The sequence below is a fragment of the Cervus elaphus genome, chromosome 11 (genome assembly GCF_910594005.1).
Source record: "Cervus elaphus chromosome 11, mCerEla1.1, whole genome shotgun sequence".
Taxonomy (NCBI): Eukaryota; Metazoa; Chordata; class Mammalia; order Artiodactyla; family Cervidae; genus Cervus; species Cervus elaphus.
Window position 1 is genome coordinate 18873792 of NC_057825.1, and position 23155 is coordinate 18896946.

The 23155-nt window shown below is 41.9% G+C and overlaps 1 protein-coding gene across 2 annotated transcripts in view; it reads right to left on the minus strand.

Annotated features, from left to right (window-relative positions):
* Window positions 1–18936, minus strand: part of YWHAQ (tyrosine 3-monooxygenase/tryptophan 5-monooxygenase activation protein theta) — a 31874-nt gene extending 12938 nt beyond the window's left edge. The window contains exons 1-2 of one of the 2 annotated variants that reach the window (XM_043917045.1): window positions 18786–18936; window positions 17932–18271 (exon numbers count right to left, since the gene is read on the minus strand). In XM_043917045.1, the coding sequence (XP_043772980.1) occupies window positions 17932–18225 (294 nt within the window). In that variant the 5' untranslated portion in view covers window positions 18226–18271; window positions 18786–18936. Of the gene's footprint in view, window positions 1–17931; window positions 18305–18785 lie in introns of both variants that reach the window. The other variant, XM_043917046.1, reaches the window with a different exon arrangement.
* Between the last annotated feature and the right edge of the window lie 4219 nt (window positions 18937–23155).

Consider the following 23155-nt stretch of genomic DNA (forward strand, 5'->3'; position numbering starts at 1 on the left):
TCCCGACCCAGGGATCAAACCCTAGTCTCCCACACTGCAGGAAGATTCCTTACTGCTGAGTCACCAGGGAAGCCCCGTAGATAGCTAATGAGAACCTACTGTACAACTGAGAACCCTCCTCCGTGCTCTGTGGTGACCGAAGTGGGAAGGAAATCCGAAACAGAGGGGATATGTGCACATGTAAAGCTGAATCATTTGGCTGTACAGCTGAAACACACACAACATTTTAAAACAACTGTACTTCAATTTAAAAAAAGAAAAGCATCTTGGAGATGGGGGAGAGAATTTTTTAAATTAAAAATAAAAAGGACTTCTCTGGTGGTCTGTGGATAAGAATCTGCCTGCCAATGCAGGGGACAGGGGTTTGATCCCTGGTTTTGGAAGATTCCACATGCCTCGGGTAAGTAAGCCCATGTGCCCAACTACTGAATCCGCGCCTACAGCCTGTGCTCCTCAACAAGAGAAGCCCCTGCAATGAGAAGCCCGTATACTGCAACAAAGAGTAGCCCCCACTAACCAAAACAAGAGAATAGCCCAAGCAGCAACAAAGACCCAGTACAACCAAAATAAATTATTTTTTTAAAAAAGCAGTAAAAGAGAAGGCACGTTTGAAGAAACTCCTCAGAATGTGGAATAAAGAACCAGCAAGATGAAAAAATGTGGATAAGTCAAAAAGATGCAAGATAACATGCAACAGGAATTCCAGAAGAAATCAGAATGAGGAAGAAATGTTACGTAGAGATAACGGCTGAGATTCTTCCAGTTACTAGTATAAAAAATCTTCAAAGTGGAAAAACACACTAAATCCCCCCAAAAATAAAACAAAAATGAATTCATATGTAGACCAGCATGGCAACATTGAGGAATGTCAAAGACAAGAAAATTCTTAAAAGCAACCAGAGAAATGACACATTACCTATAAAGAAAGAAAGAACAGTATGGCTGACAAGTTGATTTTTCATGAGAAAACAATCAAGTATCTTAAAAGTGAGGAGAAAAACAACTGTCAGCTAAAATTTCATAACCAATTAAAGTACCATATAAAAGCAAGTGCAAAATGAAGACGTTTCCAGACAGAGGCAGAAGTTCCCACTTAGACCTTTACTGAAGAATCCCTTTAGAGTTAAGAAGAAAGTAATGGAACAAGAGAAGTCACCAAGTAGAGTAATACAGTAACTAAAATATGTATTTCAGAGCAACTGAAAAATTCCTGGTCATAATCGATGAAAATAACTCTTCCAAAACTGCAACATAGACTCATTAGAAGATGCTGATAACAATACATATGTGACACATGTTGCAGAGGACAGTATTTCAGATTATTTAGAAGGTCAAAATTTCTTTCATATTAAGTATGTGGAGAGGATTGAGTTGGCTATTAAGGACATGTGCTTTCCAATCCTCTTTTAGAAGATTATCTAAATTTTTAAGGATAGTTAATGTGTTCCCCCTTCTTTAATCCAACAAGTGTCAGGCTTTAAGACTACACTTTGTACTATCATAGTTCAATCAGCTACTAGGAGGAAACATTTCACTAGGATAATCATGGATCTCAAAACATTTCAACAGCTATCTATTTTAAGGTAACTGACAAGATGTGGATTCACTTTAGATATTTATTGGCACAAATTTAGCCAATATTTATATGCTAATGCTCACAAATTCTGCCTTTTATCTAGCTAGGTAATTTACTTCTGTAACTCCTACCTCATTTTACTGCAGTTAATGACAATCCCTACTTAGGAGCCTGTTGTGAAGACTGAATGACTCAATACAAATTACTTCGAACACTGCTTGGTACACAAACCTCCATCACCACGCACCACCACACAAGCACCAGGCCGAGTGCTCCTATCTGTATTTATGGACATTGGGATGGGCCACTGGGACTTCAAACTTCACTCATCCTAAAACATATTAAATTTGCCTTCCAAACACAATCTCCTATTAATTCTCCTCCCCTACTACATTTTGTCTTCAGAAAAGCACTCCCTTGCCCTAGTTAGAAACCTGAGTGTTATCCTAATGCTTCTTTGGCCTCACTCCCCTGATCAGTGAGTGATCAGCGAAAGTCGCTCAGATGTGTCAGACTATGCAGTCCATGGAATTCTCCAGGCCAGAATACTGGAATGGGTAGTCTTTCCCTTCTCCAGGGGAATCTTCCCAACCCAGGGATCGAACCCAAGTCTCCCGCATTGCAGGCCGATTCTTTACCAGCTGAGCCACAGGGAAGCCCAAGAATACTGGAATGGGTAGCCTATTCCTTCTCCAGTGGATCTTCCCAACCCAGGAATCAAACCAGGGTCTCCTGCATTGTAGGAGGATTCTTTACCAGCTGCCTGCAATGTGGGAGACCCAGGTTCAATCCCTGGGTCGGGAAGATCCCCTGGAGAAGGAAATGGCAACCCACTCCAGTATTCTTGCCTGGAGAATCCCATGGAGGGAGAAGCCTAGTAGGCTACTGGGGTAGGCTATAGTCCATGGGGTCACAAAGAGTCGGACATGACTGAGCTACTTCACTTTTTTTTTCTTTACCAGCAGAGCCACAAGGGCTCAAGAATACTGAAGTGGATAGCCTATTCCTTCTCCAACGGATCTTCCCAACCCAGGAATCAAACCGGGGTCTCCTGCATTGCAGGCGGACTCTCTACCAACTGAGCTACCAGGGAAGCCCTCATACCACTCCCCTGGCACCCCATATTTAGTCACCCAAGCCTGTGGATGTACTACTTTCCAAGTCAAGACTTTAGAAACCTTCCTCAAGAAGCACAGTATACTTTTGGAACACACATCTCCCCTCTCTTAACTATAAACCACTGAAGAATACTTTATTTCATCTAGAGCAACACACACACAAACATATTTGTATAGTAAATTAATAAAAATGTAAAACTGTAATATGACAGTATGTAAATATACTTTAAAAATAAGGATGAGTCAATCAGAATGAACAGTGCTCACAGGCATGGAAACAGAAGAGGGATACAGACACTGAAGGAAAAGGATACAATATACAGTCATAATCAGGAAGTTGCTTACGTGGAGGGCCAACTATACTTATTGTACTACATCATTTTATGTGACAGACTTGTATCTGCAGATTTTGGTTTCATGGAGGCTCTTGGAATCAATCCCTGTGATACTAAGCGATAACTATTAATTTATAGTCTTAGGCGAGTGAGAATCCCAGTCAATCAATCCACTGACTAATCCATGCCCTACCCTGGAGATGACAGCCATTAAACATGTGAGCAGCCATGCAATTTCTCATGTCATAATGCCACATTTCCTATGCAACTCCCTCATTATGACTTGACTCCTACGTGAGCCTGCCTTCTGAATGAGAACTTACTGGTCACACCACAAGTACTTCAATCTTTGTGCTAGTTATTCCTCACTGTAAATGAATACTATCGATTTTATACATCAGTTACAGAGGCCTGATTATCACTGGATCTATCTATGAAAAATAGCTCCACCCTGATGTGTCTGAGTCATCAAGGCTAAAGGTCATAAAATAAAGTACCAGAGGTAATGCACCCCCTCCCACCACTCTATCCACAATCTTACTTCTCTGCAGTGTCACGTGGATGAGTGTTCTTAACCTTTTGAAATATGAATAGCCACTAGACCTCAATATGCCTTAAACAGAAATAAATTTATTTCTAAACCTGTTTTTATATTTCCATTGCTTATTTCTAATCATCCCACCATCCCTCCTACCCACAGCTCATCACCACAACCTCTGATTTTTCACTCTCCATTTCCCATCCTACCACCAACTGTTCAGCCAATATTTTCACCTGTGCTCTCAGTCTCATTTCTATTTCTATTACCCAGAATTAACCATATCACTTCACTTCAACTAATCCAATAATCTAACTGATCTACCAGGTTTTAGGCTTTCTTCTTTCTCTAACCCATTTTATATCCTGCTGTAAGATTAAGCATAAATTCCATTCTGGGTATGTTAATCCACTGCTCAAAAAATCCCAATGGCCTGTTAAAGAATAAACTTAAAGCCTAGCGCACATGGTCCTCCAAGATTAGACTCCAAACCTAGAGCCTTTGACTAACCTAAGTGATAAGTAAAGGCTGATCCCCTTGGCCATCACAGCAACGGATGAAGCTGGGGGAGAGATCCAATTTCCCCAGTGTGCCATACGATATGGCTATTCCCATATGCCACAACACAAAGAAGCTGGGAGGCACTGTCTCGGGTGACTGACATCCAACATATATCCATTATTACCACTCCTGCACTGGCAGGAGAAGCAGAGAATAATGAGGTAGCTCTGAAATACTTACAGTGGCACGCTAAGAAACAAAACAGCAGGTACGGGCACGTGAAAAGACAAATGCTGTAAGTATGGTATCTCTAGTACTATGCAGAGAAGACGGTCTCAGGTCTCTGAAGAGTCTTCAAGTAGCAAGGCTAGATGCAGCAGAGTTGAGAGTAACTAGTCATTAAGATCATCCAACTCCTGCCTCTTCTTGTTGGTTTCTGTGCTCATCAAACAATCTTCTAATGCTAATTTGGCTCCTCCAATAAATTTGTCTTCAAGCAGTAAACACGGCTAGACAAAGACTGCCTCACCTGTAGCTCTGGCAGCTCCCCTTTCTGTGTGCCAACGAAGATCTGGAGGCCATGAGTCCAAGGGGACGAACCCTGGGCTGTAAATGTACACTAGTGTGTTGTTCATCTGGCACCCTGACAGACAGACGGACAAACAATTCTTCCTTATCCTGACCTGAGGGAGGGAAACCTGTGAAGAAGGGTTATCAAGTCTTCATATCTCCAATTTCTATTTACTAAAATGTAAACAGCTCTGGAGCATTCATGAATGTGAACATGCCATTCTGGAGAAAGGGTGTAGACTAAAAACCACCTTGTATAAAAAGTGTTCAGACTTTTGAGATATGATTCTAAAAGGAACAAAGGACCTAAAATTCAACGCTGGTTGAAAATCTGTCAAATTAATAATCTAAAATTAATATGAATTAAGGTGACATGATGACCTGTCATCATGGTCAGAGAAATTAATATAGATTCCTCAGATCCAAAGGGACACGTGCTACTATAGTCACAGTGAAAGTAAAAGCAGCCAGTGTGGTCCATGCAATTGTGTGGTTAACTGTTTTTGTGGGCAAAAGGAAACAAGGAGCTAAAACCCACAAGATAAATAGGGAAAGAAACAGAAAAGAATTCACAGCTCTCAACAAAAAGAGAAAAAGCTTTATCTATGCCCCTGTACCCAGTTATTTCTGAAGTCTTTCTCCTGGTCCACAAGCTGTCAAGCATCCCATGACGCAGGTGAAACAAGTACCAGGGACAGCAGTACCATTGCCAATATCTACTGGAGCACAGTGGCACTGTTAGGGGCCCTTTTGTGAGGACAGTACCCCTCTCTCCTAAACAATGAGCACTTAAAAATTAAAAAATAAAAATACTCTCCTGTAGAAGAACGTTTGTCTTATCTTCCAACTCAGCTACAGAGCTGTTACAACTGCAGTGGTGAAGACACATAACAAAGAGTTTTAGCCTCAGACAAATAATAAGGTTTGTGTAAACTGCAACGTTAAAGAAAATCACGATCTTTGTCCCGTTATTTCACCCAAAGCAGCCGAGCCAATTCCAGATACTCTTAGAAACAAGTGTAGTGTTCAGTCCTTTGTCTCTGACCTGCTGTCTCTCCACGTTTTAGCAGCTGGGTATTGAGTGGCCACAACAGCAAGATAGGAATGTTACCCTTTCACCTCAAAGCTCCCAACTCTCTGGCCAAAATACAAAGGTTTGGAAAGACAGTTTAATACATACACTTGCAACACTAATACTGCTTTCCAAATCTGCCGATCTGCATCAAAAACAATTACACATACACAGCCACAATTTGCCAACATTTACAGATCGGTGCTACCAAAAGAACCAAGGCAAATATCAATGTCCATACTTCCTTCCCCTTAGAGAACTAAGAAACTATGTTAGCATCCAGAAACTATGTTAGCCCCTGCAATTTGCAAAGTAAAACAAGACAAATGATAGTGAGAAGACAAGAGTGTTCCTTAAAAGGAAAACAAAACGAACAGAACAGGAAGTCAAATCTTAGTTTGGTCATAAGTAATCCAACTGGACAGACATCCTAAAAGAAAATATGTTCAAGCAATTAAAAACAGGTCAAATTGCCTTCCTAGCTTAGTAGATGGGTCAAGTTTTGCTATATCTTAGGAAAACTACCAAAAATAGATAATAGCAAAGATACCAGTGTACTTTCACATGAGCTTTGTCTTTTGTTAGTCTATGCCAAAACTGAATTAAGCCATTTCTACATTATAGAAATTACACAATTATTTGCAGATTAACTTTTCCATCTATGGCTAAGCTGCACCAAATGCATTTATCTCTGCAGTTGTATTATATACAACCCTCTGGTCTAGCCTTTAGTCTACAAAATCTATTTCAGGGCATAAAGAGAAGAACAGGGTCAACAGGAATTTAAGAGGCCATGATAAGAAAATTAATCTGCACTGGCCACTAAACTTACATTGGTTACTGATTATATTCAACTGAACTACTGGGTACAACACAAAAAAAATAATTTTGAAAAATTATTAAGAGTAATCAAAAGAAAAAATAAAAATGAAGTCCTTGTTCTTATATACCCTTACAGCTTACCAATAATGATCTGACTTAAAGAGGAAGCCACTAGAGTAACTCAGGACACTGTAAATTCCAGACAATATAGAATTGGGTCTCATTACTAGATGATGGGAAAGGAAATATTATATCAACATAACAACCCATCCTTACACAGAGGAGAGTGTAAGAGCAATGCTAAGAAACTATACAATATAGGAGAGAACCATAGGTAATTCTATGTGGCTGGAACACAGAGGGAAGTGTTCTTTTCTCTCCCTTTACGCCAAGTTTTATCAAGCAATACCAATATATAGTAAAAGATAAAATGGGGCTGCTCTACCTACTTGAAGAGCACAGACACAAATGGACCAAAAATTGAATATAAGAACTAAGATGATAAAACTCTTAGATGAGAGCATAGATATAAATCTTTATGACCCTGAATTCCATAATGGTTTCTTAAATATTTTGTAACAGAAGCACAAGCAATCTAAGAAAAAAAAATATGTCATATTCCATCAAAATTAACAACTTTTGTTATTGAGCTCGGCCAATGCATTTTCCCCACCTCTTTCCCTAATCTTTTGAAGTTGTTACTCTCGCCATCCTTTCTCTAATAAGTTGGTTCTCAAGATTTTTTCCTCTACTCTAAATATCTTGGCAACTATTAGAAAGGTAAGGAGGAAATAAAAATTTCCAGGGGACCACCAGTAGTTTGATATAGACTCCCATCTCAATTTGTTCAGAAACAAAGTCACTTCAATATACACCATTTCCCATTTCCAATGCCAGTCCCTGGATGTTTAAATATTATGCAATTTTTTCAAATGCATTGAAAGCTAAAATTAATTAAAATCTTTAATTTTTAAAAAAATTAAAATTTTCATCAAGAATCAAATACCTGGTCTCTGTAATCAGTACCCAAATAATCTAGAGTATTTTCTGATCAAAAATGCATAAACCCTTACGATAACCTTTCTAACCTCTTTGCCAATCCATCAGAATCCTGAGAGGACAACATGAGCATTGAAAGCCTAAAAAAACATATTGCCAAATACTTGGAAATAGTACCAGGTTGAAAGATCAGAACACCTAATACATATATGTTTAATTGCAGGTGTCTAATACTGTAGTTTTTAAAAGAGTAAAGCTTTTCTGAGCTGTGTTCAAATAATGTGTGGCGAAATGAGCAAAACAAGAAGGAAAATGGGAGTACTAAATATTCTAGATAAGTAACAATATCTGATTTAAAAATCAATGTCATTACAGTTTTAAAGTATTTTCACGTACTTTCCCACTTATTTCCCACAATCATCCTGACATTTACAAAGACAAATCTAAGACTGTCCTTTAAGAATAAAGCATTAAGATTATTAAGTATTAAGCATTTAATGCTTAACAAGCATTAAGATTAAATTTACATGGGTCATTACTGTCATGTTCTCACCCTCCACACCACTGTTTCTCTGAGTAAAACTTGCAGCAAACATATAGGAGGATGTTCAAAGCTTTAAGGCAGTAAACTAACTGAGGATACTTTACAACATATATTTAGCACCACACTATGCCAAATCCATCTGGAGCAAAACGTGCAGCAGACAAAAGAAATCATGCAAAGTGCTGTTCCTATGGATGGAAAGAATGAATAGTCAAGATCTGTGCAAAAGACAAGTTTCATTAAAATGCTTCAACCAACGCTGGCTAACAGCTAACTGACTTCCCGTCTCCAAGAGCTGTCTAACTTTCAAACCTAAAGGCAACCAGCTCCAAAAGCCATTATCTACAAATTTCATTCATGCCAACTCAGCTTCTAGGCTGGGTACTGGGGAGTGAAATCAAATTAACCTTCCTTAACCATTCTAACGTAAGGAAGCAGAAGCCATTCCAACATACTAGTTCTTAAGTAAGTTTTTCAGGAATTAACCAGGGATTCTTTCTTACCCAATACCTAAAATAAATTTTTCTTTATTATCAAGTCTGTGATTTTTCTGGTCTCCAAATCTATACTCCTAGAATAATTTGGGGGGTAGAAAGACTGGGCAATGAGAAAGGAGGGGAAGATTTTACAAATTTCATTATCACCACATAATCACAACTACTCAGAAACCTGCTCAATCACACAAAATGATCCAAGAGCAGCAATTTTCAAAGTGTGTTGAGAACTCCTCTGTTGTTGTTCAGTCGCTCAGTTGGGCTGGACTCTTTGCAACCCCATGGACTGCAGCACGCCAGGCCTCCCTGTCCATCACCAACTCCGGGAGCTTGCTCAAACTCATGTCCATCCAGTCAGTGATGCCATCCAACCATCTCACCCTCTGTTGTCCCCTTCTCCTCCTGCCTTCAATCTTTCCCAGCATCAGGGTCTTTTCCAATGAGTCAGTTCTTCACATCAGGTGGCCAAAGTATTTGAGCTTTAGCTTCAGCATCAGTCCTTCTAATGAATATTAAAGGTTGAGTTCCTTTAGGATTGACTGGTTTGATATCCTTGCCATCCAAGCGACTCTCAAGAGTCTTCTCCAACACCACAGCTCAAATGCATCAATTCTTCGGCGTTCAGTCTTTATGATCCAACATTCATACATCACTACTGGGAAAATCACAGCTTTAACTAGATGGACCTTCGTCAGCAAAGTAATGTCTCTGCCTTTTTCTGAGAACTCCGATCCCTCCCCCCATCTTTTTGAGTGGGGTGGGGCAAAAGCACAAACCAGTTTCATAATACATATTAAGATACTATTTGCTTTTTTACTGTCATGCTCTCACGAGTGGAGTTTTCCACAAGCTACAAAAGGTGTGATACAACAAATAAAACAATGCCACTATTCTCAATTTTCTTTTTAAAAAATGTTATTATTACACTTCTATGCCATATCTAATACATGACATATCTAATACATGTAATATCTCATACACTTCTATGACATATCTTTGTCAAATTCAGACAAAGTAAAATGGTGGTTCCTGGGATGGGAGAATACGGAGTTACTGTTTAATGGGTAGAGTTTCATCTGGAGAAGATGAAAAAGATCTGAAATGCTGGTGATGACTGTACAACAAAGCGAATGTACTTAATGCCACAGAACTGCATGCTTAAAATGGTAAATCTATCAGGTATAAGTGAAGTCGCTCAATTGTGTCCAACTCTTTGTGACTCCATGGACTGTAGCCTGCCAGGCTCCTCCATCCATGGATTTTCCAGGCAAGAGTACTGGAGTGGGTTGCCATTTCCTTCTCCAGGGGATCTTCCCGCCCCAGGGACTGAACCCAGGTCTCCCGAATTGAAAGCAGACTCTTTACTGTCTGAGGCACAAGGGAAGCGACATCAGGTATACTTTACCACAACTGAAAGAAAAAAAAACTAGTAATGTTAATTTTTAATGTGTTTATTATTATTAGATGGGTTATAAAATCTTCAGTTTAAAATTTTAATAATGTAAATATCTATAGGTATAATCTACACAAACAAAAGCTTTTAGGTTCCACAATTTTTTGTTCTTGCTGTTCCACAATATTTTGAAGTTTGTGCAAAGGGGTCTTAAGTCCAAGAAGTTTGAGAACCACTGCCCCAGAGTATAGTAAATTACCTAAGTCTTCCATCGCATTCTTCACCTCCATTAATCTATTTAGCACTTACCACCAAATAAAAGCAAAAGCCAATGGTGCCGAGTCTATCAGCCCAATCTTCTAAGTGGACAGCAATACCTTTCCATAAGTTCTCCTATCTTGAGGTCAACAAGACGTGGGCTTCACTGTTTTGGGTTTTTTTCCCCAGTAAGTATTAAAGGCATTCAACCACAGCAATGTAGAATATTATACTGTTAACATATGGCAACAGTGAGCACCTACTGACCCACTACCCATATCTTACAATTAACCTTTGACCAAATTGCTTTATCATACATATATCTATCCAATTCTATTAGTTTTTGTGTAAACTAAAGATATCAGTACATGACTGTCACTAACCAATGTTTATTTTCTTTTGAAGTAAAAATTTACATACAACAAAAAGTACAAACATTAAGCACATACTTGCCAAGTTTCCACAAACACATGTACATGTGTAACTCAAATCTGTATCAGCACAAAGACCGTTACAATCACCATAGAAAGTTCCTCCATCCCCTGAAGTTCCCACTCTTCTGATTTTTCACCTAGAGACTACTTGTGCTTGTTCTAGAATTTCACATAATTAGAATGACATTATGTGCTTCTTCACTTAGCATGTTTTTGAAATTCATCTATATTACAGTATGTATCAATAGTCCATTCCTTTTTACTGCTGAGTAGTACTCTATGAATATACCACAGTTAATTCATTGTCCTAATAATGGACTGTTTTCAGTTTTCTGATTTTAGAACAAAGCTACTATGGTCATTCTTGTACAGGGCTTTTTCTCTTGTGTAAAAACTTAAGAGTGGAAAATTTCTAGGGGAGAAAACCTTTTAACCATGGAAAATCTCAAACACATACGAGAGAGCATGATGAGTTCTCATTAAAGCCAGCTGCTACTATATTAATTCACACACACACACACACACCTGTTTCACCTTAACCCCCTCCTCCTATTTTGAAGTTGCAGATACCATCATTGTGTCTTTAAATACTTCAATATATAAACAACATTTATAATCTGGTCAAATTATTTAAGTAGAAATGGATGAACTATAAATTTTCTTCGTTTCACATCTTTCAAACGGTATTTCTCTACCATCCCTCCTTGATACCTGGAAAGTCAATGGCACAAAGATACCTTCTGCTGTTGCTCTGAAAGAACTAGTGCTAAACACAAAAACTGGTATTGATAAATATCATAAAGAAATAAACATCAATATGATCAAGCAGATTTCCCAATTGTTAAGCACCTTGAATTACCTAATGACATGGTATCATTTTATAAGTGAAACTGGTGCTGTTCAGTTGCTAAGTGATGTTCCACTCTGTGACCCCATGAACTGTTGCACGCCAGGCTTCCCTGTCCTTCACTATCTCCCTAAGTTAGATCAAACTCATGTCCATTGAGTCAGTGATGCTATCCAACCATCTCATCCTCTGTCGCCCCCCCTTCTCCTCCTACCCTCAATCTTTCTCAGCATCAGTGTCTTTTCCAAAGAGTCAGCTCTTCGCATCAAGTGGCTAAAGTACTGGACATTTAGCAACAGTCCTTACAATGAATATTCAGGGTTGATTTCTTTACGATTAATAGGTTTGATCTCCTTTGTTGTCCAAGAGACTCTTAAGAGTCTTCTCCAGCACCACAATTCAAAAGCATGAATTCTTTGGCCCTCAAAATTCTTTATGGTCCAACTCTCACATTCATACATGACTACTGGGAAAATCATAGCTTTGACTAGATGGACGTTTGTCGGCAAGGTGATGTCTCCGCTTTTTAATATGCTGGTCTAGGTTTATCATAGCAAGTGAAACCGTATACAAGACTTAAAAAAGTCTGACAACTAGCCCTTTGTGAGAACAAAGGTAGTCCTCATTATATCCGTAGGAGGTGAACAAAGAGGTAAAATTTCAACTCTTTCAGTAACTAGATTTTTGTTAACCTCAAACAACTATCTGTGCTGGAGAGGGTGAGGGGAAATGGCCATTCTCAGCAACAGCTAATGACAGTATAAACACACATAATCTTTTCCGAGGGCTATCTGGGAAAAAACTGGAAATTTCATTTCCCAACTAAGTAAAGTCTTGCATAAAGCAACAAGGATGTTCTTTTCAGTGTTGTTTGTAACAGAGAAAAACCTTTACAATCTAAATGTTCAATAGGGCATTAATATAATTACACAACATCCAAATAAACACACTACAGGGTTTACGTCTAGAACCACATATGCTATACTATTAATGGCAGTTAGGAAAAGGAGGGAAATACTTGCCACTCAGCAATTTTAACTGCCACTTTCTAAATAGGTTTCACTGTAATTTCAGTTGGATCCTTTTTCTTTGTGCCAAGGGTGGTTTTTTTCTTCTTTTAAAAAAAAAAAAAAAAAGCTCAAGGCCTTAGAGGTAACCCTAAGGTGGAACTTTGAAAATACAGGGTCCCCTGAATAACTGCCAGAAAGGTGAATTGTAGAGTTAAACAGCATACAGAGTGACAAAGAAATAAAAAATAACTGAGATCTTAGACAAAGGGTTCTGACAAGATGCCATGTAAGAACCTAAAGGACAGGTGTCATACAATTCAATATAACTTAATACTTCTTGCTTTATTTATGACCTAACTCAGAGTTCCTCAACCTTGGCATTACTGTCATTTGGGTTGGGTAATTCTCTGTGGCAGCAGACTGATTCTCCTATGCATTAAGTGATGATCAGCAGCATTTAGGCTCCTATTCACAGGACGTTAGTAGCAACTCCTTACTCCCACCTGAGTCTTGACAACCAAAAACACTATCTCCAGAACTTGCCAAATGTCCCTGGTGGGTAAATTCACCTGACTGAGAACCACTGATCAAGCCTTCTATGTCCATATATACAATATTCCACTCCATTTCACTCTTCAGAAAGAACTCTTAGCTTCAAGCTTACATTTTAATGGCAAAAAAAATGCAAAAGTCAAGTTTTAAAATGTTATTGCATTTTATTGAGGAGGGCATCAAAATTACAGATCAGGTTGAGTTTTGTCCATGACAGATCTACCCTCCTCCCTCCTAATTTACACTTATCAAACTGTACAAATTCCTCAAAACACTGATCTTTTAGTCAGTGACTATGTTATTTAGAGCTAAATGTGTTTCACACAATTTCATCTGGAGTCACACCATCTGGATTCCTTGCTCTTCCAAACTCAGTTTTGTGACATCAACCAAGTTACTTAACTTCCTCATGTCCCTGTTTTCTTAACACAGTGGGTATATCAAGTTCTTAAAGCAGTGCCTGGCATATAGTAAAAGCCCTGTAAATGTCAGCTATTACCTATTATCTTAACTACAAGCCTATAAAGACAAGCATCATCTTCACCAATTCATAGATAAAGAAACAGAGGCTGCAAGAAACTTGCCTAGAATCGCAGAATTATAAGGTTACAGAGCAGTGATCCTAAAACAGTCAGTCTTGACTCCAGAGCCCATGATTTTTCAATCATGTCAGTAAGCTTACATTAAGACTCACTAACTATCAAGAACATACTGGTTTCTTACTTCAAAATAATAACTGGCACTAGACACATTTTCTTTAAGACATTCATTTAGAACACAACTGAGTTCAAATGTATTACGGAATTAAGATAACAAGAGTTACATACCAACAGAGACTTTCGGTTTCTATATATTTTAAATGATTCTTACTTTAAAAAATAAGAACACACACACACAAAAAAAATAAGAACATAGACCTTAACTCCTGAAATTGTTATACTATACTATACTATACTGTACTATACTATACTAACACTATACTGAAGCAATCTACTGAAATCAGTCTAATAAAAGACCATCAACAGAGTTGTTTGAGACATAGGTTACCTTGTATACTGCATTTGCTTAGTGTCCTGTTCTTCCTCCAAGGTCATGGACTTTGTACATGATGTTTGTTCCCAAGTCCCAGAAAGGCTCTGTATACCCCTTGGGTTTCTTCGATTTGCCCTTACCTCACACCCAAGTTCTTAATGACTCCTGAACACCTTACTCAATTTTTTAACCACTGCCTTTCTGTCATACAACTTATTAATCATTTTTACTTAAACTTTACCATTTCCAACATTTCTTAATGGGATCACCAATGACTTTTTCATCACCTCTTCCTAAAGGCATTTCACTGAAGTCGTCAGCTTTTCAACATTTTTCTTTTTTTTGGACTGTATATATTATTTTTTTATTGAAGTAAAGTTGAATTAAAATGTTGTGTTAATTACTGCTTACAGCAAAGCAACTTAATTATAAATATACACATATATTCTTTTCCTATGTCCTTTTCCATTATGGTTTGTCACAGAATATTGAATATAGTTCCCTGTGCTATACAAAGTTGCTTTTAACATTTAACAACTAATGACATGTTCTTCAACCTGGACTACAAAAACTACTCATTTTAATGTTGGGAGTCAGAGCACAGGTGGAATGACTGGGAGCATATAACTTTAATAGTCCAAGAATACCAGAATTGGAAGAGACAGAAATTTTAGCCCAACTCTCTGGTTTCACAAATGACAAAGACAGATAACTTGGTGACAGCTTCCTCTCTAACTCCTCTTAGATTCTATAAAGAACTTGGCCTTGACCATTTGGGTCCCATTATCTCGTTTTCTCTTTAGATTACTTTCAACATTTTTTACTGCCTCCACAATTCAATATCCTCTCTCAATCCAGTGATTATCAAAAAGGTTGAGTTGTCCACCATGTTCATTTTGAGTTAATAGTCCAAATAATTCCACCCAAAACTTACTCTATCAAACAGAAAGAAAAGGCCAAGAATCTCTACTTATGACCCAAATCCTGCCTATCTTCTATGTTACTCTTTAACTACTAGCGTCCTATAACACGTCAGTGTCATCTGCTTCCTCCACACCAAATTCCTCTTCCTGTTTACCAGAGGGGAGCAAAAAGAGAAAACCTAATCTTAGCACTCATGTTCAACAATTTTAGATTTCATTTTTCTTTCCCCATTATTTTGATAGATTCCTTATTAAATCACTAATTTACCAATCATCAGACTGGTTCACTAACCAACCCTTCTTATCAGTTCAGATTACAAACTGGTAATTAGCACCCAAACTGAATTCTAGATGCTGCCACCTACACATCATTGAAAAATCTTCCCACTGTCAATCAAATAAGAAAAATTCCCTCTGACATTCTCTTACATAGTTCCTACCCTCTTACAGGCTTTTCTACAACAATAGCTCTACACATATCCTGCTCTTCACACAAACCCTTTTCCATGAATAAGGCCAATCCTGTATATTCCTTCTGCCTGTTCTGCCTGAAATATTGACAACCCCCACTCCCATCCTCCTCCTTCGATGCTCATTCCAAAAGTCACTCCTTGTAAAGCCTTTCCTGAGGTTTCTGCTTCCTTCAAACGACAGAGCATTTTGTTCAGAACTGTCTTCTGGGAATTACATATTTATATTTGAGTACTTTCACATGCACTCCTTTTTATAAATTACTGGAGGACAAAATCTCCAGTTCTCAGCTTTGTTCTTCCCCTGCTGCTTAGCACAGAGCCTTGAACATGCTAAGCTCTCAAACACAGACAACTTCAAGATGGGCTTTCTCGGGATTTTTTTTAAGTTGGCCATTAAGTCACAATTGGTTTCTTAAGCCATTTTACTAATAAAAATATTTTATTTATACCCTGGCATCTGAACTTTTCTATTTCACTTAGTTTAAAAAACAGAAACAAAAAACCTGTCCTAATTTCAGGGGATCTGGCCTACTAAAATGATCTTCTTGGTTTCTTTCAAGTCAGTTATCAACTAAGCAAACTCGCCTCCACTTAAGCCATCATAAAAACTAAAATTTACAGGAGCCAGAAAATAAAACAAGTATTCCCAGTTAACTTGCTATAGAACAGGAATAATTCTGTGGTCATTCTGAATTGCTGCAGGGTAAATAACAAACTGCAAAGTAACAGCACAGAACAAGAGACTGAAATATGCTGTGAGAGCGCCCCAAAGTTAACACCTGTACAGAAAAGCTTCTTGGTTAACAGTGGGAGTTCTTACAGTCTTCCTTGATGACACAATGGATGTTGCCTACAACTGCTACACGTGCAACTGAAGTCTACAATCACTTTTATAAGTTGGCAACTTTTTTTTAATACAAGCAATTCAGTTTAAAAATCCTACGTGCCTCTATGCTAGGCAGGGAGTGGAGAACAGAGATGAATATATGACTTTCTTAAAGCAAAAAATCTCAGTATGGTTTTCTCCACTTTGTACACACTCTCTGCACTGCTTCCTTTCCCCCTTTACCAGCTATTTTCATCAGCCTGATTTTGTTCAGATTGCCTATGATTTGTACTGGAAAAGGAGGTGAAAGAAAAAAAATCCTGCCCCACGAATCTGATGGAGCAAGGAAAAAAAAAGGTTGGGAGAGCAAGAGGCATTTTCCCCTCTAGTCCCTCTGAAAAATCACCAATCTACAAGATGTGTCTTTCAAAGCCCACCTAAAACATGTGTTAACACACACATCAAAAATTAGCAGTCCTCTTGTAAAAGTGGCACTGAAAACAAGTAAGGACATCAGATATTTCGTATTTTATTAGCAGACCCTTAAGAACATTCCGGATACAATAGTGGTACTGAAATTTGAAAACCTTACCTTACTAATCAAAAGATCATACAATGACAAAGCTAAAAATGTTCTCAGTAATAAGCGTGAATCATAGCAGTCACCCTACTCCACCCAAAACCCACCCTTGCTAAGACCGGACAGTTCAAAACCTGGATAGCTTTCCCTGCTTGCTCTAAGCCAAACAGGAATTCATTTCAACACCTCAGGGTTTAAGTGTAGCTATGTAGCAGCAAGGGAACGTTATCCCGTACTGAAGTTCGCCAGGATACTTCATTCTTTTTATTTAGCTGTGTCTTTATCACATTTACCAAATTCTCCCCTTTCCCCGTCTTTAAGGAGGAAAAAGCTCAACAGCTACTCTACTTGAAAATCGAACAATCTATTTAGGTTTTCGAAGTAAATTTGCATTCCTAGGTTTGGGAGGAGAACCGACTTATACTGTCACTATCCAAAAGGTACCGCACTTTCTTTCAACGGAAGCCTGAGCCTATGAATTGATTAAATACATGTGAAGAAGGGTTCCCAGATCGCCTCTGTAAGCTGAGGAACGAGTTTCAGTCTGGTACCAACCTACTCGCACGTTTCAAAGTTATCTGGTGTGGAGCAATCCACTATCTAGGAAAGATCTACTTACCACTGGGGAGTGGGGAAAAAACCAAAAAGCTTCCTGATCTCAAGAACTGAAATGCACCAACCCACTATCTAGGAAAAGATCTACTTACCACTGCTGGGGGCGGGGGGAAGCTCCTTGATCTCAAAAACTGAAATGCACCAACCCACTATCTAGGAAAGATCTACTTACCACTGAGGAGGGAGGTGTGGGGGAGGGAAAAAAGCTTCTTGATCTCAAGAACTGAATGACACATGAAAGAGGCCAAAGCTAACCACCTCAAACACAGCGGCAGACCATCAGGTAAGCCCCGGCCCCCATTCCGTTGCCATGAACATCCCGAGGGAGGGGCTTACACAAAGTGGGGGGGGGGGCCTCCGCCGCCGTCCCCCGTGCCCCCAACTTCTCCCTGCACCCGGAGAAGGTCCACGGGACTCACCAGGACCGTGGTGCAGATGGACCTCAGCTCGGACTCCACTTTCTCCCGGTAGTCCTTGATCAGCTGCAACTTCTTGTCCGAGGTGTCGGTCTTCTGCTCGATGCTGGAGATAACCCTCCAGGCGGACCGGCGGCCCCCGACCACGTTCTTGTAGGCCACCGAGAGCAGGTTGCGCTCCTCGTTGGACAGCTCGGCGCCCTGCTCCGTCACGGCCTTCATGCAGGTGGCCATGTCGTCGTAGCGCTCGGCCTGCTCGGCCAGCTTGGCCTTCTGGATCAGCTCCGTCTTCTCCATGGGGGCCGGGGGAGCGGACAGCGAGGTGGAGCGCGGACCCGGGGGGCTGGCGGGGGGAGGGGGGACGCGGCGAGGAGGCCTGAGGGCGGGCGCCGGGGGGCGGGGGGCGGCAGGAGGGCGGGGGCGGCGCCGTCAGACAATGCGCCCCGCCGCCCGGCCGCCCCTTTTGTCCGTCCCAGCGCGCGCGGCCCAGTTGAATTTCCCTCCCCTCGCCCACGCTCCCCCCACCGCGGGACGCCCGGGAGGGCCTGGGGGAGAGGGGCGCCCGCCGAGCCGGGCGGCGCGGCGTGAGAAGCTGAGGTGAGGTGAGGCGAGGGTGATGAGGAAGGGCCGCTCCCGCGCCCGCCCGGGGCCCAAGATGGAAGCAGCCGTTGGCCCGCACCTTCCCGCCGGAGCCTGTCCCTGAGGAGAGCGGGCGTCGAGGCTGGCCGCTCTCTCCCCCCGCCCCCCCACCCCGGGGAAGGCCTCCCGCCGGACTCACTGGCCCGGCCGGACCCCCGAGAAGGGATTTCCCACCCCCAGCCCCCGGCCCCGCGACCCGGGGCGACACCGGCGCTCACCTTCACGTCTCCGCGGCCGCAGCACGAGTCCCACCACTTGGATCCCTCTTCTGGCTTTAGCCGAGGACCCTCCCGTCTCAGCCTACCTCGGAGCCGAGAGGCGGGGCCGCCGAGCGGCCCGGCCCTCGCGGCCGCCCACCTCCGCCAATGGCGCGCTGAGATATCCTTGAGAGTTCCGCCTCCCTCCCCGCCTCTGGCCAATGAGGACTGAGCGCGCGGAAACGGGGGTGGGGAGAAGGGGGCGGGGCGGGAGGGGGAAGGGGAGGCTAGGAGGGTGGGTCGGCTTGGGCAAGTTCGGTTGGCCGGCAGGCTGCGGCTTCGGCCACGGGGTTTCCTCCAATTAGATCCAGGGTAAAAGGACGTCACTGTTACCATGGCAATGCTGTTACCAACGCCCCTCATCCTCCCCGCCACCCCCGGCACTCGTGGGCGCGGCACGGGAGCCGGGAGGCTCGCAAGACCTCTCCTGCGGTGGCCGGGTTCTCCTGCTGCAGCGGCGTTGCAGACGGTTCACTGCATCTTGTGGGCTCCCCATGCAGCTGCGGCTCTCGTCGGCCCGGGTGAGGTCGGGCCTGGGAGGGTGACACCATCGGCTGTTTTGTTACCCAAGCTCCTGTCTTTCCTCCACCTTCCTATTCGTGACAAAGGTTTGGAGCTCAAGACAGTGAACCCAGCCTTTAATGACGTTGCGATGGGGACCGTGAATTAGAAATAATCCCATCCCCATTAAAGAGGAATTAGTTCCTGGAGAAAGTGGCATAAGCTTGGGTTGTACACGATACGTTCGTTTTCAGACGGGCACCTAAAACCTGAAATTTCCTTGGAAAATACCCTCCCAAAAAAGTCCAGGCATTGCCAGATATTATGATTTTCTTTAAAGTGGGAAATGACCTTAGGGATAATTGGGAGAATAACATACATTTAATCCCCACCCCCTAAAGCAACTGTTTTTATATTTCTTTACAGACTTTCCAGGTCACGCATTTAAATACTTATTTTTCACATCACTGCTGTCTTACATGTACATGCTTTTTATCTTCTGGTATTATTTTTGGGAGGACAGTCGAAAAGCTAAACTTCTCTCCCTAGATGTTGACTGCTGACTTTCCCTTGTGAACACCCTTCTGAAATGAGAGTGACCGCCTCAGATGGCTTCTATTCAGGGTCATCGCCAGCCCTTTCCCTTCCCTTTAAACGGGGCGCTCCCCTCCTGCCACTCCCTTCTCTCCGGAAAGTTCCCAGTGCCAGACTCCAAATAAGGTGGCAGTCCTGGGTGTCTGGAGAGTGGTCTTTGTGCCATCTGGGCTCACACTGCCACGATTCCAGTTCCAGCACATCCAAGGGAAAACAGATCATTGAGAGCAAAGAATGCCACAGCCAAGAAAGAATTTCACATTCTAAGTGGAGGTCTTAGAAGCAGATCTGGAGACTCTCTAGAATGGAAGATCTGAGCACTGAGAGATAGCAGGAGAAGGTGCGAACTTTCCAGAAATCTAACCTCCCTCCCGGCTGCCCCTCCCTATCCTGACTTGTAAAGGTTGCTTTGTGCTTTGACAGACAGGAGAGGCCTGGGCTGGAAAGGACTTGCGTCTTAGTGCAGAAATGCCTTCCTGTGTTCCAGCGTTCTAATGGAGGGCCCTGCTGTTATTTCTGGAATCCCTGGGGCCAGGCTGTAGACACACGAGTGTTTATGGCTATGTGGGCTGGGGTGGAGCCGGACACCAAGAAATCCCCATGGAAAGAATTTGCATGTGCAAGGGCAGATAAAATGCTTTCTGTATGACCAGTGCATTTCTAGCTTACTGGAATTAGAGACAGTTCAGGCCAGAGGAGAGACAGCCCAGCAGAGGTGAGTGGGGAATGGAGACCTCGGAACAGGATGGTCAGGAGATAGAACCTCTGGTAGGGAGGGAGGGTAAGAGCAAGAACACTAATTCTTTATCAGAAAGCCTGGACTGTACTGCCATCTCCCGAGGTGACCTTGGGCAAGGTTTACGTCTCTCTGTAACTCAGTCTTTATAATTTCTGCTTTCATCCAATCAGATATTTATTGAGCAGCAACTCATATAGTTACAATCACCTGAACTCATGGGTAAAAACTGCTTGGAAGCAATGGCACACTATAAAATTATGTTTCATCAGGGACCAGAGGGGTAGGTTAAATCTAAAGTCCTCTGCCCCTGAAAGAACTTAGAGAAAATTAAAGCTCTGGGGACTTGAAGCCCCTGGACACATAAAGAGCTAATACTTATTGAGTGATCACATGTGTCAAACACCGTTTTAAGTCTTTTGCAAATCTTAACCCATTTAATCTGCTTAAAGCCACTATGAAGTAGGTAGTACAGTAAGTCCCCTGCCTACAAACCTTCAAGTTTCAAACTTGCGAAGATGTGAATGTGCCTTTGACGAAGGTCAGGCGTGAGTGACACTGTGGCTTGTCTTCCATCTTCTATTGATGATCCTTCAAGTCTGCCACCTCCCTCCTCTGGTCAGTAACTCTTCTTGCTTGTTCCCGCGATGCCAGCCCTTGTATGCCAGCTGTTGTACTGTACTCCTGTACTTTTCAAGGGACTGTCCTGAAAGATTAAACATGTTTTATTATTTGTGCTTGGTTTGTATGTATCATTTGTGTGAAAAGTATTAAAACCCATTACAATACAGTACTATATAGCCGATTGAGTTCGTTGGGTAATTGGGCTAACTTTGTTGGTTTTATGAACAAATTGGACTTATGAATGCACTCTCAGAACAGAACTCACTCGTATGCAGGGGACTTACTCTAAGGATCACCTTCTCCATTTCACAGATAAGGAAACTGAGGCACAATGCTTGGATCGAGCACAGAGTGGAAGAGCTAGCAATGGCAGAGCCTGGATGGATGTACACCTATGTGCACTGCCTGGTGACCAAAGCCCATCCCTGTAATGGCTCTGCCAGCCCTTTGCTCACTGCTGTAGGGACTCTAGGAAAGACCACACTAGTCTCTGTTCTCTAAGAGTTTCATCCTAGCTTAATATAAAAGGTGTTAAACATCCATATTCAACATGCTGGGAAGAACTCTAGGGAACAGAGAGCTAAGAAAGAAGGCATCGAGTTCTTACTTTATCTGTTTGATGTTGTTGTTATTTTTTCTAAATTGCTTGGTGAGAAGAAGCTGCTGGGGGGAACACACTGAGCTTGAAGCCAGAAGATCCTAAATCCCAGCTCTGCTACTTATTTGCAGTTTGACCTTGAACTTCCCAGGTGGCTCAGTGGTGAAGAATCTGCCTGCCAATACAAGAGACATAGGAGATGCAGGTTCAATCCCTGGGTCAGGAAGATCTGCTGGAGAGGGAAATGGCAACCCACCCCAGTATTCTTGCCTGAGAAGTCCCATGGACAGAGAAGCCTGGTGGGCTACAGTCCACCGGGTCCCAAAGAGTGAGACACGACTGAACCACTAACATTTGACCTTAACCACTGGCAGTTTTCTAACCTGTAAAAGCAATCCCTACCCCAAAGAGGTCGTGGAGCTATCCCACAGGAAACGTTAGGCATACAGCAGGTATTCAGTAAATATTGGGGGTTTTTTTCCCTTCTTTCCCTCTGCTTGGTGGTAGAGTGCAGGGGAGGAAGGGAAGTGCCGGTCCTATTATAAGCCTCAGAGCCTTATAAAAAGTTAGTAAAGGCTTATCTCTTGAATCACTGTTGTAATTAGTGAAGTTAATGGTCTGCAGAATGGCTACACTCAGTGTACACTTCGGAATGAGTGAGTACTTCTGGTTGAGCTTACTCTCATAAATTGTTTCAGTGGTTTATTTGCCCAGAGCAGTGGGTCATCCAGAGGAACTTCTTCCTCTCCGGCCTTGTGGCAGGTATTTCACTGACAAACATGTGAGTGGGACTTTTCATTGCAGATTTCCATATAATCACCATCAGTGCTTCTGTTGAGAGCGTGGTTGAAAAACTGCCTGACTGTCCACTCCACCGGGAGGGGCTAAATGAGATTCACTGAGAGCCAGGACAGTTTGGTCAGGGCAGGGTCTTCCCACACATTTCCTGGCTGAGGGCTGGGGTCAGGCCAGTGAAACTCAGTCTCCCATCAGCCCTGCAGCGAGTGAAGCTCATTCTTGCCATCTGCAGGCATCCGTCTGTGCTTGTGGGTGTCCCGATTCTGGCACCTCCTGGACACCCAATGGGCTATTTATTGTTTTCCAGCTCTCACTGTGTGTTCTCAGGGAGAAATATCTAATCAAATCATTACGTCATTAAAAAACAGATAAGTCTTCCGGCAATAGTTCTGCTACGATTTGCATTTTAAACGAAAGAAAGCTCTCACATTTGAAGAATAAAAGTTCACTGGTAGGGGAATTTCCTGGTGGTCCAGTGGG